Source organism: Panulirus ornatus, chromosome 40 (assembly GCF_036320965.1).
Source record: "Panulirus ornatus isolate Po-2019 chromosome 40, ASM3632096v1, whole genome shotgun sequence".
In the NCBI taxonomy this organism is placed as follows: Eukaryota; Metazoa; Arthropoda; class Malacostraca; order Decapoda; family Palinuridae; genus Panulirus; species Panulirus ornatus.
In genome coordinates this window covers 16,892,417-16,914,059 of record NC_092263.1, presented here as the reverse complement: position 1 = coordinate 16,914,059, position 21,643 = coordinate 16,892,417, and the positions used below count along the sequence as shown (strand labels likewise).

The 21,643-nt window shown below is 41.6% G+C and overlaps 1 protein-coding gene across 1 annotated transcript in view; it reads right to left on the bottom strand.

Annotated features, from left to right (window-relative positions):
• Positions 1-21,643, bottom strand: part of LOC139761485 (uncharacterized) — a 419,732-nt gene that overhangs the window by 362,462 nt on the left and 35,627 nt on the right. The window contains 2 exon segments of the mRNA XM_071685744.1: positions 4,053-4,216; positions 4,340-4,481. Of these exon segments, the coding sequence (XP_071541845.1) occupies positions 4,053-4,216; positions 4,340-4,481 (306 nt within the window).

Genomic DNA, 21,643 nt, shown 5'->3' with positions numbered 1-21,643 from the left:
AAGGGTTAGGTGCTAAAGGCTAAGAAGTAGCACTAGGGTTATTAGTATGGAGACTCTATTGTAGTGGCCGCCCCCTTGAGGGAATTCCAGGTGGGAATGGGCATCAATGATATAGATAGACAGACAGATAGTGAAACAATACTCCCCACATATCTCCTGCATTTTACAAAAGGCAGCTAAAAGATGCAAAAGCACATAGAAGTTGGCATTTCTCTCCTCCTTTATCATTACTTTCTAAAGGTAGAAAAAGCAGGAGCTAAGAGAGAATTTTTCCTTAAAGTTTCATCTGTCTGTTCCTGGTGTTATCTTCCTGGGGCAAAATACATCAAACAGGTATAAGAAAAATCAAAAGTTCCTCATTTCTAACTCTTACATCCCTCCATCATCTGTTCTAATCTATCTATCTATATCTCTTATACCCATTCCCTTTGGGAACTCCATCAATGGGGTTAACACAGGAAAAGTCTCCATAACTGGAAAACTCCAGTGCTACTTCTTAGCCTTTAGTACCTCAACCTTAACAGGCCACTGACAGGTGGCAACTCTAGCACAGTTCTCAGAGGCTCCTATCTAATGTTTCTACCAACTACTTCTACCTAATGTGTCTACCTAATGTTCCTACCTACTACCTCTATCCTCCATCGGTTTTTGTGTTTTAGACCACTGGAAAGGGATGCACTTTGAATGGGTTATTTTCAACTGTGCTTTCTCAACTTTGATACAACAAAATTTCCTTCAGCATGATCCATTATCACTTTTTTCCTTCACCTTACTTCTCATTCTCATTAACCATTCTTGCAAACCTTGTCCATTTGTACCAATCACATTTTTCTAAATTCATTTCAAAGGTACATGAGGAGTTCTTACTTTTGGCTGTGTTTTGATTTCTTTTGCTTCTAGATTTATATCTCTTGGTCCAGTGATGGACACACCAGAACAGCACTCACCACCATAAAAGTGTGCACCTAAGAACTTTTACAGTTCCCTAGAGAAAGCTGATGAGTAAGACTGTTGTGCTATCCACAGTTCATGCTTCACAGGGAATCTTTCTATCACCCACTGAAATGCAAGGCTGGCCACTTCTGGGGATAGGAAATTGGTGTCTCTACCGAACTTCACACATCCTAAAGAAAAGACAGAATATGCTCTCCTCAGCAATACAAACCACAAGGTGCTTACACTCACCACTGTACACAGCTTGGTACCCAATTCAGATATTCATATATGACTCAAAGAAATTAGGGTTCTACAATTCTGATATGATATACTAGAATGAAAGTAGGGATGTTCTCTTCTAAAATGCAAATCACTGGCCATCAACTTCACACAGCTCCCCTCCCTTCCCTGAAATTTTACTTTGGAGGAATTATGTCTGGCTGAATTTAAAGGATACTATACACGTAGCTTCTGCCGTAACATACCTTTTTAAAAATCAACTTCCCCTGTAAGGGTCCATAATGCTTCCCCTTCAGTATCATGAGGTATTGGGACAAAGCCTTCTTCCAGCAATTAGATCCCTCTGGAGAGACATTGCAAGTGAACCTGTTCTGGGGCTAATCTTTTTCTATCTATCTATCTATATCTAGGATGCCCATTCCTTCTGGGAACTCCCATCAAGGGATGGCCATGACAAAAGTCTCCACTCATCCCTGTCCTTAAATGCCTCCCTCGCACACACCATTCCACACATTCTTCCACCATTTCTCTTCCTCCACTATTCCTCCACTCAATTTGCCAATGCCAAAGGTGGTCTTCCTCTCCCATAAACCCCTATAGCTGTACTAGCATAAAATCTCCTTGTAAACTCCCAGTCTTACATTTTTTCCACAAGCCTAAACCACCTCAAAGTATTATTTCACCCATTCTACCACTCCACAATTCATTTCCTTTGTATTCGCTGCCACACCACATCTCTCATACACCCCTTCATTTCTTTCTTTATTCTATCTAGTCACACCATATGCTCCTCTCAAATAGCTCATTTCCACTGTCTGAATCTTGACCCCTGTGACTCATTACATGTCCATCTAACGACTACATAGGTCAGGCTGGGGAGGACTATGCTGTCCCTTAGTCTTCTCTTCACTACCATTCTTACACCTCTACCCTTCATTATTCTATTAAGAGACCCAATGATTCTTCTACCCTGTACTACTCTCTTCCTTATCTCTCCTTCCATATCACCAAACTTAGCCAAAACACTTGAATTTTCTCATCTCTTCCAGTCTTTCTCCCTCCATATCCAAAGCACAATTTAGTACTCTTTCTTCTTTCACTCTATATGGTTTTACAAAATCTATGCTTTCACTCTGTTTCCTTTCAAACACCATTACTTTACTTTTATTTGCATTTACCTGCAATCACCCATACTTCAGTATAGTTTCTTATTATTCCAAAAGGTTCCACTTAACTTTCTTCAAAAATCTTCATCTACTCTTTCTTTGCTTTCACCTATCAGCTTTTTAACATTCCACTTAATTATATTATTCCCTCCCCCTTAGCTGAACTTCCACTGGTACGTGTTTATCAAGCAATCTACCATGTCTTTTTTCTCTTCCTCAGCATTTCTAATCTCTTCTGTCTACCATGAACTGCCCTTTTTCTTCCAATATCTCATGATTCTGTATCCTATCGCTAATTCTACAACCTTTAATATCATTTCTCTAAACGTTTTATTGATCCTCATTCCCACAAGAACAGCAAAATGGTCAGTCTCCAAAGAATTTTCTGACAACTCTAACATCTAGCACAACAAAATGGTCAGTCTCCAAAGAATTCTCTTACAACTCTAACATCGAGCACAGCCTAGTTAATTGAAGCCTTTTGCTCTTCCGTTCCATCATTCCTCACCCATGTATATTTATGGATCATCTTGTGCTGAAAAAGGGAGATTGCAAGGAATAAAACTATCTCAACAAAGATATCCAAATGATAACTTCCATTCTCATTTACTCCAGGTACTCCCCATTTACCAATCATCTCATCAATTTCATCACATCCCACTTTTGCATTCATACTGCCCAATACAACCATGTCTGTCTCATTCTCAAAACCATTTACACAATCATTCAAATTTCTCAAGCAAAGCTCTTCATTTCACCCTTATCTTGCACAGTCTTCATATTCACAGATAAAAATAAACACACCCATACATATTTCACATCCCAATCTTTCCTCTCACTCACACTATTTTTGATCCATTCAATCCATGCTCTGTAACATCCTCCCACACTCTTGGTGATAACAGAACTGCACATCCTTCTTTGCCTCTTCCCTGGTAATTTTCACTCATTCCCATTCATACCACTCCTCCTTCAATGCCCTCCCATAACTTGTATTCATCATTCAATTTTCACTCCACACACCCTGCCCAAGGATGTCGGATTCCCTTAATCCCAGCACATCCAAGCTACAATTTTTAAACTTCTCTACAAGCTCCCTCCTTTTACTCTCACCAGTTGTACTGTTCACATTCAATGCCATCAACCTCAACTACTTGTCTCCTTTAATCCTTGGTATGACTGGTAGACTCCAGTGCTGCTTCTTAGCCTTTTCGGCCTCTCCCTTGACAGGTCACTAGCAGAGGACAACTCTAGCGCAGTATTTCCTGAGGTTTCAAGGCTTCAAAATTGTCCAAAAAATAAAAAGTCACAACACACCTCAGGTGTTTCTACTGATTTAAAAGGATTGCTCTTTAGTTCCACTCCTAAGGGTTGTATCAATGAGATAACCACGAGAAAGCACAGTGAGATTTAGATACTCTAGAAAAACTAGAGTATCCCCTTGAGGTACTGAAACTTGACAACTTTCCAAATTTTGAGCTTTTTTTTTTTACTTTTCACAGTAGCAGCACCTCCTAACCTACCTGGTTACAATACTTTTTGTTTCATGATAATTTTGGATGTGCCTTAGAATATGATAGCTGCTACCTAAAGGCATTCTTATACAATGAACTTAAAAAGAAGGACAAACAAGACTGGAATGAGTGCAACACTTAATGAGAAAATAAATACAAAATCATATTCAACATCAAAATATATAATAAGACTCACCTGAAGAAAGGTAGCTGCAAACTGAAGGTGTTTGTAGAATAGCGAGTGTGGGGAATGTAGGGAAAATATCCATTTGAGTGGCAATTGTGCTTGGTCTTGCTGACCACTAAATCATTCTGGTTGCTCAAAATATACCTTGTCTCACACTTCCCAGACACATCATTCTGAAACAGTTTGCTCTCATAAAAGGAAATGCATAACTTTAAGAACTTAGAATACCTTGACTTCCATCTATACATAATAATTCACATGTCTATGGAATATTTCTTCTTGAATGTTTCTCTTACCTCATCAACTAGAACCTCACTGTTGTCCGTCACATCTGTCACTTTCATTTGGAAAGCAGAGAGAATGCCACGTTTAAAATTTGTAGCAACAACATCCTCATCATCATGAGGACACAAGTATTCTATTCTCCCCTCCTGGAAACTGATAACAAGACAATATAAAGGAGTTCAATACAAAAATCTTGTATTAGATGAAACAAGATTTCATATAGATATTTACTGTTCATATATTCAGAGCAGGATATTTCCTGCATTTCCTAGTTTTCTGCTGGAACCAAATACTTTGTTAATCCATAACAGTATCTGCCAGAAATGAAGACTACGGTAGTCCATAATGACATTCCTGCCAGAAATGAAGACTTGAGAAGTCCATAATGACTTTAAATAAAAGAAGTTAATCTATACAACAAGGGCACAGTTGCCATATGTTCATTCAGAGTAAAACTGTATGGTACAGTGTACTACTATAGTATTCTACTATAGTATTAGCCTAAATGTGTGTGGATGTAACCAAGACGTGAAAAAAGGAGAGATAGGTAGTATGTTTGAGGAAAGGAACCTGGATGTTTTGGCTCTGAGTGAAACGAAGCTCAAGGGTAAAGGGGAAGAGTGGTTTGGGAATGTCTGGGGAGTAAAGTCAGGGGTTAGTGAGAGGACAAGAGCAAGGGAAGGAGTAGCAATACTCCTGAAACAGGAGTTGTGGGAGTATGTGATAGAATGTAAGAAAGTAAATTCTCGATTAATATGGGTAAAACTGAAAGTTGATGGAGAGAGATGGGTGATTATTGGTGCATATGCACCTGGGCATGAGAAGAAAGATCATGAGAGGCAAGTGTTTTGGGAGCAGCTGAATGAGTGTGTTAGTGGTTTTGATGCACGAGACCGGGTTATAGTGATGGGTGATTTGAATGCAAAGGTGAGTAATGTGGCAGTTGAGGGAATAATTGGTATACATGGGGTGTTCAGTGTTGTAAATGGAAATGGTGAAGAGCTTGTAGATTTATGTGCTGAAAAAGGACTGATGATTGGGAATACCTGGTTTAAAAAGCGAGATATACATAAGTATACTTATGTAAGTAGGAGAGATGGCCAGAGAGTGTTATTGGATTACGTGTTAATTGACAGGCGTGCGAAAGAGAGACTTTTGGATGTTAATGTGCTGAGAGGTGCAACTGGAGGGATGTCTGATCATTATCTTGTGGAGGCTAAGGTGAAGATTTGTATGGGTTTTCAGAAAAGAAGAGTGAATGTTGGGGTGAAGAGGGTGGTGAGAGTAAGTGAGCTTGGGAAGGAGACCTGTGTGAGGAAGTACCAGGAGAGACTGAGTACAGAATGGAAAAAGGTGAGAACAATGGAAGTAAGGGGAGTGGGGGAGGAATGGGATGTATTTAGGGAATCAGTGATGGATTGTGCAAAAGATGCTTGTGGCATGAGAAGAGTGGGAGGTGGGTTGATTAGAAAGGGTAGTGAGTGGTGGGATGAAGAAGTAAGAGTATTAGTGAAAGAGAAGAGAGAGGCATTTGGACGATTTTTGCAGGGAAAAAATGCAATTGAGAGGGAGATGTATAAAAGAAAGAGACAGGAGGTCAAGAGAAAGGTGCAAGAGGTGAAAAAAAGGGCAAATGAGAGTTGGGGTGAGAGAGTATCATTAAATTTTAGGGAGAATAGAAAGATGTTCTGGAAGGAGGTAAATAAAGTGCGTAAGACAAGGGAGCAAATGGGAACTTCAGTGAAGGGCGCAAATGGGGAGGTGATAACAAGTAGTGGTGATGTGAGAAGGAGATGGCACTCAGTGAGTATTTTGAAGGTTTGTTGAATGTGTTTGATGATAGAGTGGCAGATATAGAGTGTTTTGGTCGAGGTGGTGTGCAAAGTGAGAGGGTTGGGGAAGATGATTTGGTAAACAGAGAAGAGGTAGTGAAAGCTTTGCGGAAGATGAAAGCCGGCAAGGCAGCAGGTTTGGATGGTATTGCAGTGGAATTTATTAAAAAAGGGGGTGACTGTATTGTTGACTGGTTGGTAAGGTTATTTAATGTATGTATGACTCATGGTGAGGTGCCTGAGGATTGGCAGAATGCGTGCATAGTGCCATTGTACAAAGGCAAAGGGGATAAGAGTGAGTGCTCAAATTACAGAGGTATAAGTTTGTTGAGTATTCCTGGTAAATTATATGGGAGGGTATTGATTGAGAGGGTGAAGGCATGTACAGAGCATCAGATTGGGGAAGAGCAGTGTGGTTTCAGAAGTGGTAGAGGATGTGTGGATCAGGTGTTTGCTTTGAAGAATGTATGTGAGAAATACTTAGAAAAGCAAATGGATTTGTATGTAGCATTTATGGATCTGGAGAAGGCATATGATAGAGTTGACAGAGATGCTCTGTGGAAGGTACTAAGAATATATGGTGTGGGAGGAAAGTTGTTAGAAGCAGTGAAAAGTTTTTATCGAGGATGTAAGGCATGTGTACGTGTAGGAAGAGAGGAAAGTGATTGGTTCTCAGTGAATGTAGGTTTGCGGCAGGGGTGTGTGATGTCTCCATGGTTGTTTAATTTGTTTATGGATGGGGTTGTTAGGGAGGTAAATGCAAGAGTTTTGGAAAGAGGGGCAAGTATGAAGTCTGTTGGGGATGAGAGAGCTTGGGAAGTGAGTCAGTTGTTGTTCGCTGATGATACAGCGCTGGTGGCTGATTCATGTGAGAAACTGCAGAAGCTGGTGACTGAGTGTGGTAAAGTGTGTGGAAGAAGAAAGTTAAGAGTAAATGTGAATAAGAGCAAGGTTATTAGGTACAGTAGGGTTGAGGGTCAAGTCAATTGGGAGGTGAGTTTAAATGGAGAAAAACTGGAGGAAGTGAAGTGTTTTAGATATCTGGGAGTGGATCTGGCAGCGGATGGAACCATGGAAGCGGAAGTGGATCATAGGGTGGGGGAGGGGGCGAAAATTCTGGGGGCCTTGAAGAATGTGTGGAAGTCGAGAACATTATCTCGGAAAGCAAAAATGGGTATGTTTGAAGGAATAGTGGTTCCAACAATGTTGTATGGTTGGGAGGCGTGGGCTATGGATAGAGTTGTGCGCAGGAGGATGGAGGTGCTGGAAATGAGATGTTTGAGGACAATGTGTGATGTGAGGTGGTTTGATCGAGTGAGTAACGTAAGGGTAAGAGAGATGTGTGGAAATAAAAAGAGCGTGGTTGAGAGAGCAGAAGAGGGTGTTTTGAAGTGGTTTGGGCACATGGAGAGAATGAGTGAGGAAAGATTGACCAAGAGGATATATGTGTCGGAGGTGGAGGGAACGAGGAGAAGAGGGAGACCAAATTGGAGATGGAAAGATGGAGTGAAAAAGATTTTGGGTGATCGGGGCCTGAACATGCAGGAGGGTGAAAGGAGGGCAAGGAATAGAGTGAATTGGAGCGATGTGGTATACCGGGGTTGACATGCTGTCAGTGGATTGAATCAAGGCATGTGAAGCGTCTGGGGTAAACCATGGAAAGCTGTGTAGGTATGTATATTTGCGTGTGTGGACGTATGTATATACATGTGTATGGGGCGGGGTTGGGCCATTTCTTTCGTCTGTTTCCTTGCGCTACCTCGCAAACGCGGGAGACAGCGACAAAGTATAATAAAATAAAAAATAAAAAATAAGTTCTTTAATATTTACCATGTAAACTCCATATATATATTTGAAGTTCATTGTATACTTTGGTTTATGTTCTTATATCACACCTTTGACCCTTTACCTGCATGGCTAGACCTCAGTCAAAACAAAAAAAAAAAATCCCATTTGATATGAGGCTCAACTTTTGTTAACATCGTTCAAAAGACAGCCATTTGCTGGGTCATTGCTACATTTCTGGGAGACTTTTTATCAAATATAATGCTACAGAATTTACAGTATCTTACAGTCTACAAAGAAAATACTCTATTAGTTGTTTTACGATTATACTTTTGGGATATTTTGTTACATGTTTATACCATTTATCAATAATCAATTGTGATATTTTCAGTTTCTGAAATGATACTTTTCACTATTCAATATTACTTTCAGGCAACTCTAATGTCCTATATGGAAATTTCATAGTCTTGCCATAATAGAAAGGTGGTAACAAAGTCAAAAGAACAAATTTCATTTTTAATGGAAAATTTACATCACTGGGAAACTGCCTTCTGCACAAAAATATGCAGCCAATTGGTTAATTTTCCCACATATTCAGGTGCTTCATTCAAACCTCAGAAAAAACAACTTGTAATGGATATGACTGACAATGATGGTATGTAAACAATGAAGAGATACTGTGTAACCTGGAAATAGTGGGTAATGATATCTCTATCACTCATTCCCTCCTGGAACTCCTATCATGGGGGTGGCCATGGCAAAAGAATCTCCATTTGCTCCATTTCTTACATGCTTCCCTTGCATACATCATTCCACACATCCTTCCCCCATTTCTCTCCCCCAGTACTCTTCCACACTAATTCCCCAAGTCAAAGGTGGTGTTCCTCTCACACCAAGCCCATTAATCATACTATCATACACTCTTCTAAATTCCCATCTTGCATCCTTTCCACATCTCTAAACCACTTCAAAATATTATGTTTTACCTTCACTACCACTCCATAAATCATTCCCTTTAAATTCCCTGCCATAACAAGAAAGTTAAGAGTAAATGTGAATAAGAGCAAGGTTATTAGGTACAGTAGGGTTGAGGGTCAAGTCAATTGGGAGGTGAGTTTGAATGGAGAAAAACTGGAGGAAGTGAAGTGTTTTAGATATCTGGGAGTGGATCTGTAGCGGATGGAACCATGGAAGCGGAAGTGGATCATAGGGTGGGGGAGGGGGTGAAAATTTTGGGAGCCTTGAAAAATGTGTGGAAGTCGAGAACATTATCTCGGAAAGCAAAAATGGGTATGTTTGAAGGAATAGTGGTTCCAACAATGTTGTATGGTTGCGAGGCGTGGGCTATGGAAAGAGTTGTGCGTAGGAGGATGGATGTGCTGGAAATGAGATGTTTGAGGACAATGTGTGGTGTGAGGTGGTTTGATCGAGTAAGTAACGTAAGGGTAAGAGAGATGTGTGGAAATAAAAAGAGCGTGGTTGAGAGAGCAGAAGAGGGTGTTTTGAAATGGTTTGGGCACATGGAGAGAATGAGTGAGGAAAGATTGACCAAGAGGATATGTGTCGGAGGTGGAGGGAACGAGGAGAAGAGGGAGACCAAATTGGAGGTGGAAAGATGGAGTGAAAAAGATTTTGTGTGATCGGGGCCTGAACATGCAGGAGGGTGAAAGGAGGGCAAGGAATAGAGTGAATTGGAGCGATGTGGTATACAGGGGTTGACGTGCTGTCAGTGGATTGAATCAAGGCATGTGAAGCGTCTGGGGTAAACCATGGAAAGCTGTGTAGGTATGTATATTTGCGTGTGTGGACGTGTGTATGTACATGTGTATGGGGGGGGGTTGGGCCATTTCTTTCGTCTGTTTCCTTGCGCTACCTCGCAAACGCGGGAGACAGCGACAAAGTATTAAAAAAAAAAAAAAAAAAAAAAAAAAATCTCTCATACACCCTCTCATTACATTCTTCATTCAATACTGTTATACCACATGTTCCTCTCAAATAACTCACTTCCACAGCCTAGGTTCTTGAACTCTGTGACTCAACCCATATCAATCTTTTGGCTGCATAGGTCAGGGCTGAGTGTCATGAAATACTATGGACATATGAGGATATTCAGTGATTGTATGGCTCATGGTGAAGTGCCTGAGAATTGGCAGAATGCATGCATAGTGCCATTGCACAAAAGCAAAGGGGATAAAGGTGAGTGTTCAAATTACAGAGGTATAAGTTTGTTGAGTATTCCTGGGAAATTATATGGGAGGGTATTGAGTGAGAGGGTGAAGGCATGTACAGGGCATCAGATTGGGGAAGAGCAGCATGGTTTCAGAAGTGGTAGAGGATGTGTGGATCAGGTGTTTGCTTTGAAGAATGTATGTGAGAAATACTTAGAAAAGCAAATGGATTTGTATGTAGCATTTATGGATCTGGAGAAGGCATATGACAGAGTTAACAGAGATGCTCTGTGGAAGGCAGTAAGAGTCTATGGTGTGGGAGGCAAGTTGCTAGAAACAATGAAAAGTTTTCTCGAGGATGTAAGGCATGTGTACGAGTAGGAAGAGGAAAGTGATTAGTTCTCAGTGAATGTCAGTCTGTGGCAGGGGTGCGTGATGTCTCCATGGTTGTTTAATATGTTTATGGATGGGGTGGTTAGGGAGGTGAATGCAAGAGTTTTGGAGAGGGACAAGTATGCAGTCTGTTATGGATAAGAGGGCTTGGGAAGTGGGAGCGTTGAAGAATGTATGGAAGGCAAGAACATTATCTTGGAGAGCAATAATGGGTATGTTTGAAGGAATAGTGTTCCAACAATGTTATATGGTTGCGAGGCGTGGGCAATAGATAGGGTTGTGCGGAGGAGGGTGGATGTGTTGGAAATGAGATGTTTGAGGACAATATGTGGTGTGAGGTGGTTTGATTGAGTAAGTGATGAAAGGGTAAGAGAGATGTGTGGTAATAAAAAGAGTGTGGTTGAGACAGCAGAAGAGGGTGTATTGAAATGGTTTGGTCACATGGAGAGAACAAGTAGGGAAAGATTTACAGAGAGGATACATGTGTCAGAGGTGGAGGGAACGAGAAGTGGGAGACCAAATTGGAGATAGAAGGATGGAGTGAAAAAGATTTTGAGCGATCGGGGCCTGAACATACAGGAGGGTGACAGGTGTGCAAGGTTTAGAGTGAATTGGAACGATGTGGTATACCAGGGTCGACGTACTGTCAATGGACTGAACCAGGGCATGTGAAGCGTCTGGGATAAACCATGGAAAGTTTTGTGGGGCCTAGATGTGGAAAGGGAGCTGTGGTTTCGGCGCATTACACGTGCATTACACGTGTGTATGTATATGTATGTGGATGGGATGGTTAGGGAGGTGAATACAAGAGTTTTGGAGAGAGGGGCAAGTATGCAGTCTGTTGTGGATGAGAGGGCTTGGGAAATGAGTTAGCTGTTGTTTGCTGATGATACAAAGCTGGTGGCTGCTTTGGGTGAGAAACTGCAGAGGTTAGTGACTGAGTTTGGTAAAGTGCGTGAAAGGAGGAAGTTGAGAGTAAATGTGAATAAGAGCAAGGTTATTAGGTTCAGTGGGGTTGAGAGACCAGTTAATTGGGATAAAAGTTTGAATGGAGAAAAATTGGAGGAAGTGAAGTGTCTTAGATATCTGAGAGTGGACTTAGCAGTGGATGGAACCATGGAGGCAGAAGTGAATCACAGGGTGGGTGAGGGGACGAAGGTTCTGGGAACATTGAAGAATGTGTGGAAAGCAAGACTGTTATCTCAGAGAGCAAAAATGGAAGTGGTTGAAGGAAAAGTGGTTCCAACAATGCTATATTATTGTGCAGCTTGGGCTATAGATAGGGTTGTGCAAAGGAGGGTGGATGTTTGAGAACAATATATGGTGTGAGGTGGTTTGACCGAGTAAGTAATGAAAAAGTAAAAGAGATGCTTGGTAATAAGAAGAGTGTGGTTGCAAGACCAGATGAGAGTGTGTTGAAATGGTTTGGACACATGGAGAGAATGGGCGAGGAAAGACTGACAAAGTGGATATATGTGTCAGAAGTGGAAGAAACAAGAACTGAGAGACCAACTTGGAGATGAAAGAATAACGTGTAAAGGATTTTGAATGATTGGGGCCTGAACATTCAGAAGGGTGAAAAGTGCGTAAGGAATAGAGTGAATTGGAATGATGTGGTATACTGGAGTCGACAAGCTGTCAATGGATTGAACCAGGGTATGTGTAGCATCTGGGTTAAACCATGGTAAGGTCTGTGGGGCCTGGATGTGGAAAGGGAGCTGTGGTTTCAGTGCATTACACATGACTGCTAGAGATTGAGTGTGAATGAATGTGGCATTTTGTCTTTTCCTGGCGCTACCTTACTGAAGCACGGAGTAGCAGTGCTACTTTCCTGTGTGGCAGGGTGGCAAAAGGAAAGGATGAAGGCAGCAAGTATGAATATGTGCAAGTGTATATATGTATATTTCTGTGTATGCATATGTAAGTATACAATGAAATGTATATGTATGTATATGTGTGTGTATGGATGTTTATGTATATATATGTGTATATGACTGATTGGGATATTCTTCGTCTGTTTCCTTGTGCCACCTCGTTAAAGCAGGAAACAGCTACTAAATATAATAAAAAAAATACATATGCATATGTGTATATATATATATGTGTATGTGCATGTATGCATGTATATGTATATGCGAATCTACTGACATGCTATCAATGGACTGAACCAGGGCATGTAAAACATCTGGGGTAAACCATGGAAAGGTCTGTGGGGCATGGACGGGGATAGGTAGTTGTAGTTTCTGTGCATTACACATGACAGCTAGAGACTGAGTGTGAACAAAAGTAGCATTTTTTGTCTGTTTGCCTGGTGTTACCTTGCTGACACAGGGGTTGGCGATGCTGTTTCCTGTGTGTGTGTGTGCGGGGGGATGTGGCACCGGGAATTGATGAAGGCAAGCAAGTATGAATATGTACATGTGTATATATGCATATGGCTGTCAATGTTTACTTAAGACAATTCACATGCCCTGGTTCAGTCCATTGACAACTCATCAACCCCGGTATACCACTCTGTTCCAATTCACTTTATTCCTTGCACGCCTCTTACCCTCCTGTATGTTCAACCCCCAATCACTTAAAATCTTTTTCACTCCATTCTTCCCTCTTCAATTTGGTCTCCCACTTCTTCTTCCTTCCACCCCTGTCTCATAAATCCTCTTTGTCAGTCTTTCCTTACTCACTCTCTCCATATGTCCAAACCATTTCAACAGTTTCTTCTGCTCTCTCAACCACACTGTTTTTATTTCCACACATCTCTCTTACCCTTCCATTACTTACTTGATCAAACCATCTCACACCTTATGTTGTCCTTAACCATTTCATTTCCAACACATCCACCCTCCTCCATACAACTGTATCTATAGCCCATGCCTTGCAACCATGTAATATTGTTGAAACAACTATCCCTTCAAGCATACCTATTTTTTGCTCTCCAAGACAACATTCTCTCTGTCGACACATTCTTCATTGCTCCCAAAACCTTTGCCATCTTTCCCATCCTGTGACTCACTTCCACTTCCATGGTTCCATTTGCTGCTAAGTCCACTCCCAGATATCTAAAACACTTCATTTCCTCCAATTTTTCTCCATTCAAACTTACATCCCAATTTAATTGTCTCTCAATCATACTGAACCTAATAACCTTGCTCTTATTCACATTTACTCTCAACTTCTTTCACACTTTTCCAAACTCATTCACCAACTTCTGCAGTTTCTCCCTTGAATCAGCCACCAAAGCTGTATCATCGGTGAACAACAACTGACTCACTTCCCAGACCCTCTCATCTCCAACAGACTGCATACTTGCCCCTCTCTCTAAAACTAATGAATTTACCTCCCTAACCACCCTATCCATAAACAAATTAAACAACCATGAGGACATCACACACCCCTGTTGCAGACTGACCTTCACTGAGAATCAATCACTCTCCTCTCTTCCTACTCGTACAAATGCCGAACATTCTTGGTAAAAACTTTTCACTACTTCTAGAAGCTTACCTCCCACACCATATACTCTTTAGACCTTCCACAAAGCATCTCTATTATCAACTGTATCATGTGCTTTTTCCAGGTCCATAAATGCTACATACAAATCCATCTGTTTTCCTCAGTATTTCTCAGACACAGTCTAAAACACTTCATTTACTCTGTCAATAGATTGAACCTGAGTATGTGAAGTGCCTGGGTAAACCATCTAGGTGGGGCCTAGATGTGGAAAGGGAGCTGTGGTTTCGGTGCACCACACATGACAGCTAGAGACTGAGTGTGAATGAATGTGGCCTTTGTTGTCTTTCTAGCACTGCCTCATATGCGCGCAGAGGGAGGAGGGGTGCCATTTCATGGGTGGTGGGGTGACAACAGGAATGGATGAGGGCAGCAAGTATGAATATGTACATGTGTACATATGTGTATGTCTGTGTATGTATATGTTGAAATGTATAAGTATGTATATGTGCGTATGTGGGCATGTATGTATACACATGTGTATGTGGGTGAGTTGGGCCATTCTTTTGTCTGATTCCTTGTGTTAATTCGCTAATGTGGGAGACAGCAACAAAGTGTAATGAATAAATAAATATATATACTTTTTTCTTTTTTTTCAAACATATTTGCCATTTCCCATGTTAGCAAGGTAGCGTTAAGAACAGAAGACTAAGCCTTAAAGAGAAAATCCTCACTTGGCCCCCTTTTCTGTTCCCTCTTTTGGAAAAGTAACAATTGGAGGGGAGGATTTCCAGCCCTCACTCCTTCTCCTTTTAGACGCCTTCCACGATATGCAGGGAATATGTGGGAAGTATTCTTTCTACTCTATCCCCAGGGATAATATAAATCCTGGGAGCCTTGAAGAATGTGTGGAAGTCGAGAACATTATCTCGGAAAGCAAAAATGGGTATGTTTGAAGGAATAGTGGTTCCAACAATGTTGTATGGTTGCGAGGCGTGGGCTATGGATAGAGTTGTGTGCAGGAGGATGGATGTGCTGGAAATGAGATGTTTGAGGACAATGTGTGGTGTGAGGTGGTTTGATCGAGTAAGTAACGTAAGGGTAAGAGAGATGTGTGGAAATAAAAAGAGCGTGGTTGAGAGAGCAGAAGAGGGTGTTTTGAAATGGTTTGGGCACATGGAGAGAATGAGTGAGAAAAAATTGACCAAGAGGATATATGTGTCGGAGGTGGAGGGAACGAGGAGAAGTGGGAGACCAAATTGGAGGTGGAAAGATGGAGTGAAAAAGATTTTGTGTGATCAGGGCCTGAACATGCAGGAAGGTGAAAGGAGGGCAAGGAATAGAGTGAATTGGATTGATGTGGTATACCGGGGTTGACGTGCTGTCAGTGGATTGAATCAGGGCATGTGAAGCGTCTGGGGTGAACCATGGAAAGCTGTGTAGGTATGTTTATTTGCATGTGTGGACATATGTATATACATGTGTATAGGGGTGGGTTGGGCCATTTCTTTCGTCTGTTTCCTTGCGCTACCTCGCAAACGCGGGAGACAGCGGCAACAAAAATATATATATATATATATATATATATATATATATATATATATATATATATATATATATATATATATATATATATATATATATATATATTTTTTTTTATTTATATTTTTTTTTTTTTTTTTTTTTTTTTTTTTTTTTTGCTTTGTCGCTGTCTCCCGCGTTTGCGAGGTAGCGCAAGGAAACAGACGAAAGAAATGGCCCAACCCCCCCCATACACATGTACATACACACGTCCACACACGCAAATATACATACCCTACACAGCCTTCCATGGCCTACCCCAGGACGCTCACATGCCCTGATTCAATCCACTGACAGCACGTCAACCCCTGTATACCACATCGCTCCAATTCACTCTATTCCTTGCCCTCCTTTCACCCTCCTGCATGTTCAGGCCCCGATCACACAAAATCCTTTTCACTCCATCTTTCCACCTCCAATTTGGTCTCCCTCTTCTCCTCGTTCCCTCACCTCCTGACACATATATCCTCTTGGTCAATCTTTCCTCACTCATTCTCTCCATGTACCCAAACCATTTCAAAACACCCTCTTCTGCTCTCTCAACCACGCTCTTTTTATTTCCACACATCTCTCTTACCCTTACGTTACTTACTCGATCAAACCACCTCACACCACACATTGTCCTCAAACATCTCATTTCCAGCACATCCATCCTCCTGCGCACAACTCTATGCATATCCCACGCCTCGCAACCATACAACATTGTTGGAACCACTATTCCTTCAAACATACCCATTTTTGCTTTCTGAGATAATGTTCTCGACTTCCACACATTCTTCACGGCTCCCAGGATTTTCGCCCCCTCCCCCACCCTATGATCCACTTCCGCTTCCATGGTTCCATCCGCTGCCAGATCCACTCCCAGATATCTAAAACACTTTACTTCCTCCAGTTTTTCTCCATTCAAACTTACCTCCCAATTGACTTGACCCTCAACCCTACTGTACCTAATAACCTTGCTCTTATTCACATTTACTCTTAACTTTCTTCTTTCACACACTTTACCAAACTCAGTCACCAGCTTCTGCAGTTTCTCACATGAATCAGCCACCAGCGCTGTATCATCAGCGAACAATAACTGACTCACTTCCCAAGCTCTCTCATCCACAACAGACTTCATACTTGCCCCTCTTTCCAAAACTCTTACATTCACCTCCCTAACAACCCCATCCATAAACAAATTAAACAACCATGGAGACATCACACACCCCTGCCGCAAACCTACATTCACTGAGAACCAATCACTTTCCTCTCTTCCTACACATACACATGCCTTACATCCTCGATAAAAACTTTTCACTGCTTCTAACAACTTGCCTCCCTCACCATATATTCTTAATACCTTCCACAGAGCATCTCTATCAACTCTATCATATGCCTTCTCCAGATCCATAAATGCTACATACAAATCCATTTACTTTTCTAAGTATTTCTCACATACATTCTTCAAAGCAAACACCTGATCCAAACATCATCTACCACTTCTGAAACCACACTGCTCTTCCCCAGTCTGATGCTCTGTACATGCCTTCACCCTCTCAATCAGTACCCTTCCATATAATTTCCCAGGAATACTCAACAAACTTATACCTCTGTAATTTTAGCACTCACTCTTATCCCCTTTGCCTTTGTACAATGGCACTATGCACGCATTCCGACAATCCTCAGGCACCTCACCATGAGTCATACATACATATATATATATATTTTTTTTTTTTTTTTTTTTGCTTTGTCGATGTCTCCCACGTTTGCGAGGTAGCGCAAGGAAACAGACGAAAGAAATGGCCCAACCCACCCCCATACACATGTATATACATACGTCCACACACGCAAATATACATACCTACCCAGCTTTCCATGGTTTACCCCAGACGCTTCACATGCCCTGTTTTAATCCACTGACAGCACGTCAACCCCGGTATACCACATCGATCCAATTCACTCTATTCCTTGCCCTCCTGTCACCCTCCTGCATGTTCAGGCCCCGATCACACAAAATCTTTTTCACTCCATCTTTCCACCTCCAATTTGGTCTCCCACTTCTCCTCGTTCCCTCCACCTCCGACACATATATCCTCTTGGTCAATATTTCCTCACTCATTCTCTCCATGTGCCCAAACCATTTCAAAACACCCTCCTGCTCTCTTAACCACGCTCTTTTTATTTCCACACATCTCTCTTACCCTTACGTTACTTACTCGATCAAACCACCTCACACCACACATTGTCCTCAAACATCTCATTTCCAGCACATCCATCCTCCTGCACACAACTCTATCCATAGCCCACGCCTCGCAACCATACAACATTGTTGGAACTACTATTCCTTCAAACATACCCATTTTTGCTTTCCGAGATAATGTTCTCGACTTCCACACATTCTTCAAGGCTCCCAGGATTTTCACCCCCTCCCCCACCCTATGATCCACTTCCGCTTCCATGGTTCCATCCACTGCCAGATCCACTCCCAGATATCTAAAACACTTTACTTCCTCCAGTTTTTCTCTATTCAAACTTACCTCCCAATAGACTTGACCCTCAACCCTACTGTACCTAATAACCTTGCTCTTATTCACATTTACTCTTAACTTTCTTCTTCCACACACTTTACCAAACTCAGTCACCAGCTTCTGCAGTTTCTCACATGAATCAGCCACCAGCGTTGTATCATCAGTGAGCAACAACTGACTCACTTCCCAAGCTCTCTCATCAACAACAGACTTCATATTTGCCCCTCTTTCCAAAACTCTTGCATTTACCTCCCTAACAACCCCATCCATAAACAAATTAAACAACCATGGAGACATCACACACCCCTGCCGCAAACCTACATTCACTGAGAACCAATCACTTTCCTCTCATCCTACACGTACACATGCCTTACATTCTCCATAAAAACTTTTCACTGCTTCTAACAACTTGCCTCCCACTCCATATATTCTTAATACCTTCCACAGAGCATCTCTATCCACTCTATCATATGCCTTCTCCAGATCCATAAATGCTACATACAAATCCATTTGCTTTTCTAAGTATTTCTCACGTGAGGTGCCTGAGGATTGGCAGAATGCTTGCATAGTGCCATTGAACAAAGAAAAAGGGGATAAAAATGAGTGCTCAAGTTACAGAGGTATAAGTTTGTTGAGTATTCCTGGGAAATTATATGGAAGGGTACTGATTGAGAGGGTGAAGGCATGTACAGAGCATCAGATTGGGGAAGAGCAGTATGGTTTCAGAAGTGGTAGAGGATGTGTAGCTCAGGTGTTTGGTTTGAAGAATGTATGTGAGAAATACTTAGAAAAGCAAATGGATTTGTATGTAGCATTTATGGATCTGGAGAAGGCATATGATAGTTGACAGACATGCTCTGTGGAAGGTATTAAGAATATATGGTGTGGGGGGGCAAGTTGCTAGAAGCAGCGAAAAGTTTTTATCGAGGATGTAAGGCATGTGTACGTGTAGGAAGAGAGAAAAGTGATTGGTTCTCAGTGAATGTTGGTTTGCAGTAAGGGTGTGTGATGTCTCCATGGTTGTTTAATTTGTTCATGGATGGGGTTCTTAGGGAGGTGAATGCAAGAGTTTTGGAAAGAGGGGCAAGTATGCAGTCTGTTGTGGATGAAAGAGCTTGGGAAGTGAGTCAATTGTTGTTCGCTGATGATACAGCGCTGATGGCTGATTCACGTGAGAAACTGCAGAAGCTGATGACTGACTTTGGTAAAGTGTGTGAAAAAAGAAAGCTGAGAGCAAATGTGAATAAGAGCAAGGTTATTAGGTACAGTAGGATTGAGGGTCAAGTCAATTGGGAGGTAAGTCTGAATGGAGAAAAACTGGAGGAAGTGAAGTGTTTTAGATATCTGGGAGAGGACTTGGCAGCGGAAGTAAATCATAGGGTGGGGGAGGGAGTGAAAGTTCTGGGAGCGTTGAAGAATGTGTGAAAGTCAAGAACATTATCTCGGAAAGCAAAAATGGGTATATTTGAAGGAATAGTGGTTCCAACAATGTTATATGGTTGCGAGGTGTGGGCTATGGATAGAGTTGTGTGGAGGAGGGTGGATGTGCTGGAAATGAGATGTTTGAGGACAATATGTGGTGTGAGGTGGTTTGATCGAGTAAGTAATAATAGGGTAAGAGACATGTGTGGTAATAAAAAGAGTGTGGTTGAGAAAGCAGAAGAGGGTGTTTTGAAATGGTTTGGACACATGGAGAGAATGAGTGAGGAAAGATTGACATAGAGGATATATGTGTCAGAGGTGGAGGGAACGAGAAGTGGGAGACCAATTGGAGGTGGAAAGATGGAATGAAAAAAATTTTGAGTGATTGGGGCCTGAACATGCAGGAGGATGAGAGGTGTACAAGGAATAGAGTGAATTGGAACGATGTGGTATACCGGGGTCAACGTGCTGTCAATGGATTGAACCAGGGCATGTGAAGCGTCTGGGGTAAACCATGGAAAGTTTTGTGGGGCCTGGATGTGGAAAGGGAGCTGTGGTTTCGGTCCATTATTACATGACAGCTAGAGACTGAGTGTGAACGAACGTAGTCTTTGTTGTCTTTTCCTAGCGCTACCTCACGCACATTTGGGGGGAGGGGGTTGTTATTTCATGTGTGGCGGGGTGGCGATGGGAATGAATAAAGGCAGACAGTATGAATTATGTACATGTGTATATATGTATATGTCTGTGTGTATATATATATATATATATATGCATACGTTGAAATGTATAGGTATGTATATGTGCATGTGTGGACATGTATGTATATACATGTGTACGTGGGTGGGTTGGGCCATTCTTTCATCTGTTTCCTTGCGCTGCCTCGCTAACGCAGGAGACAGCGACAAAGCAAAATGAATAAATAAATAAAGAAATATATATATATATATATATATATATATATATATATATATATATATATATATATATGAGTCACAGGGTGGGGGAGGTGGCAAAGGTTCTGGGAGAGAACGATATCTCAGGGAGCAAAAATGGGGATGTTTAAAAGTATGGTAGTTCCAAAAATAATTAATGGTTGCGAGGCATGGGCTATAGACAGGGTTGTACACAGGAGGGTGGATGTGTTGGAAATGAAATGCTTGAGGATAATATGTGGTGTGAGGTGGTTTGCTAGAGTAAGTAATGAAAGGGTAAGAGATGTATGGAAATTAAAAGAGTGTGGTTGAGAGAGCAGAAGAGGGTGTGTTGAAATGGTTTGAACAATTGGAGAGAATAAGTGAGGAAAGGTTGATAAAGAGGACATAAGTGTCAGAGGTGTAGGGAAGAAGGAGAAGCAGGAGACCAAATTGGAGCTGGAAGGATGGAGTGAAAAAGATTTTGAGCAATCGGGGCCTCAACATACAAAAGGATGAGAAGCATGCAAGGAATAGAGTGAACTGAAATGATGTGGTATACTGGCATCAATGTACTGTCAATGGACTGAACCAGGGTATGTGAAATATCTGGGGTACACCATGGAAAGGTCTGTAAGGCTTGGATGTGGATAGGTAGCTGTGGTTTTGGTGCATTACATAAGACCATTAGAGACTGAGTGTGAACGAATGTGGCCTTTTTTTGTCTGTTTTTCCTGGCACTACCTTGCTGAAGCATGGGGTAGCAATACTGTTTCCTGCGGGTAGGGTAGCACCAGGAATGGATGGAGGCAAACAAGTAATTACATGTGTATATATGTATATGTGCATATATGGGCATTTATGCTTATATATGTGTAAGTGAGAGGATGGGCCATTCTATGTCTGTTTCCTGGCGCTACCTCGCTGACGCGAGAAATGGCAATCAAGGATGATAATGATAATAATACTTATGTGTATGTGCATATATGTACCTATATATATGTTAGTGTAGCCAGGTAGGATATTTTCTTGGAGGCATACGAAGCTCAAAGCTATGGCACAATCTCCTTTATCTATTTTCTTATGCACAGTTTCTATTTGTCACACAAATTTTTGATGGTCTTCTTGAAGTTTCTTCAGGAGTTCCCCAAAGGGCTGCAACATTTCAGAACTAACTTTATCCATCTTAGGTTGGATCTGATAGTTCTGTTGTGGGTGGCTACTTATATATGATTCTGGTGGATTGGGTGGGGACAAGTGGGC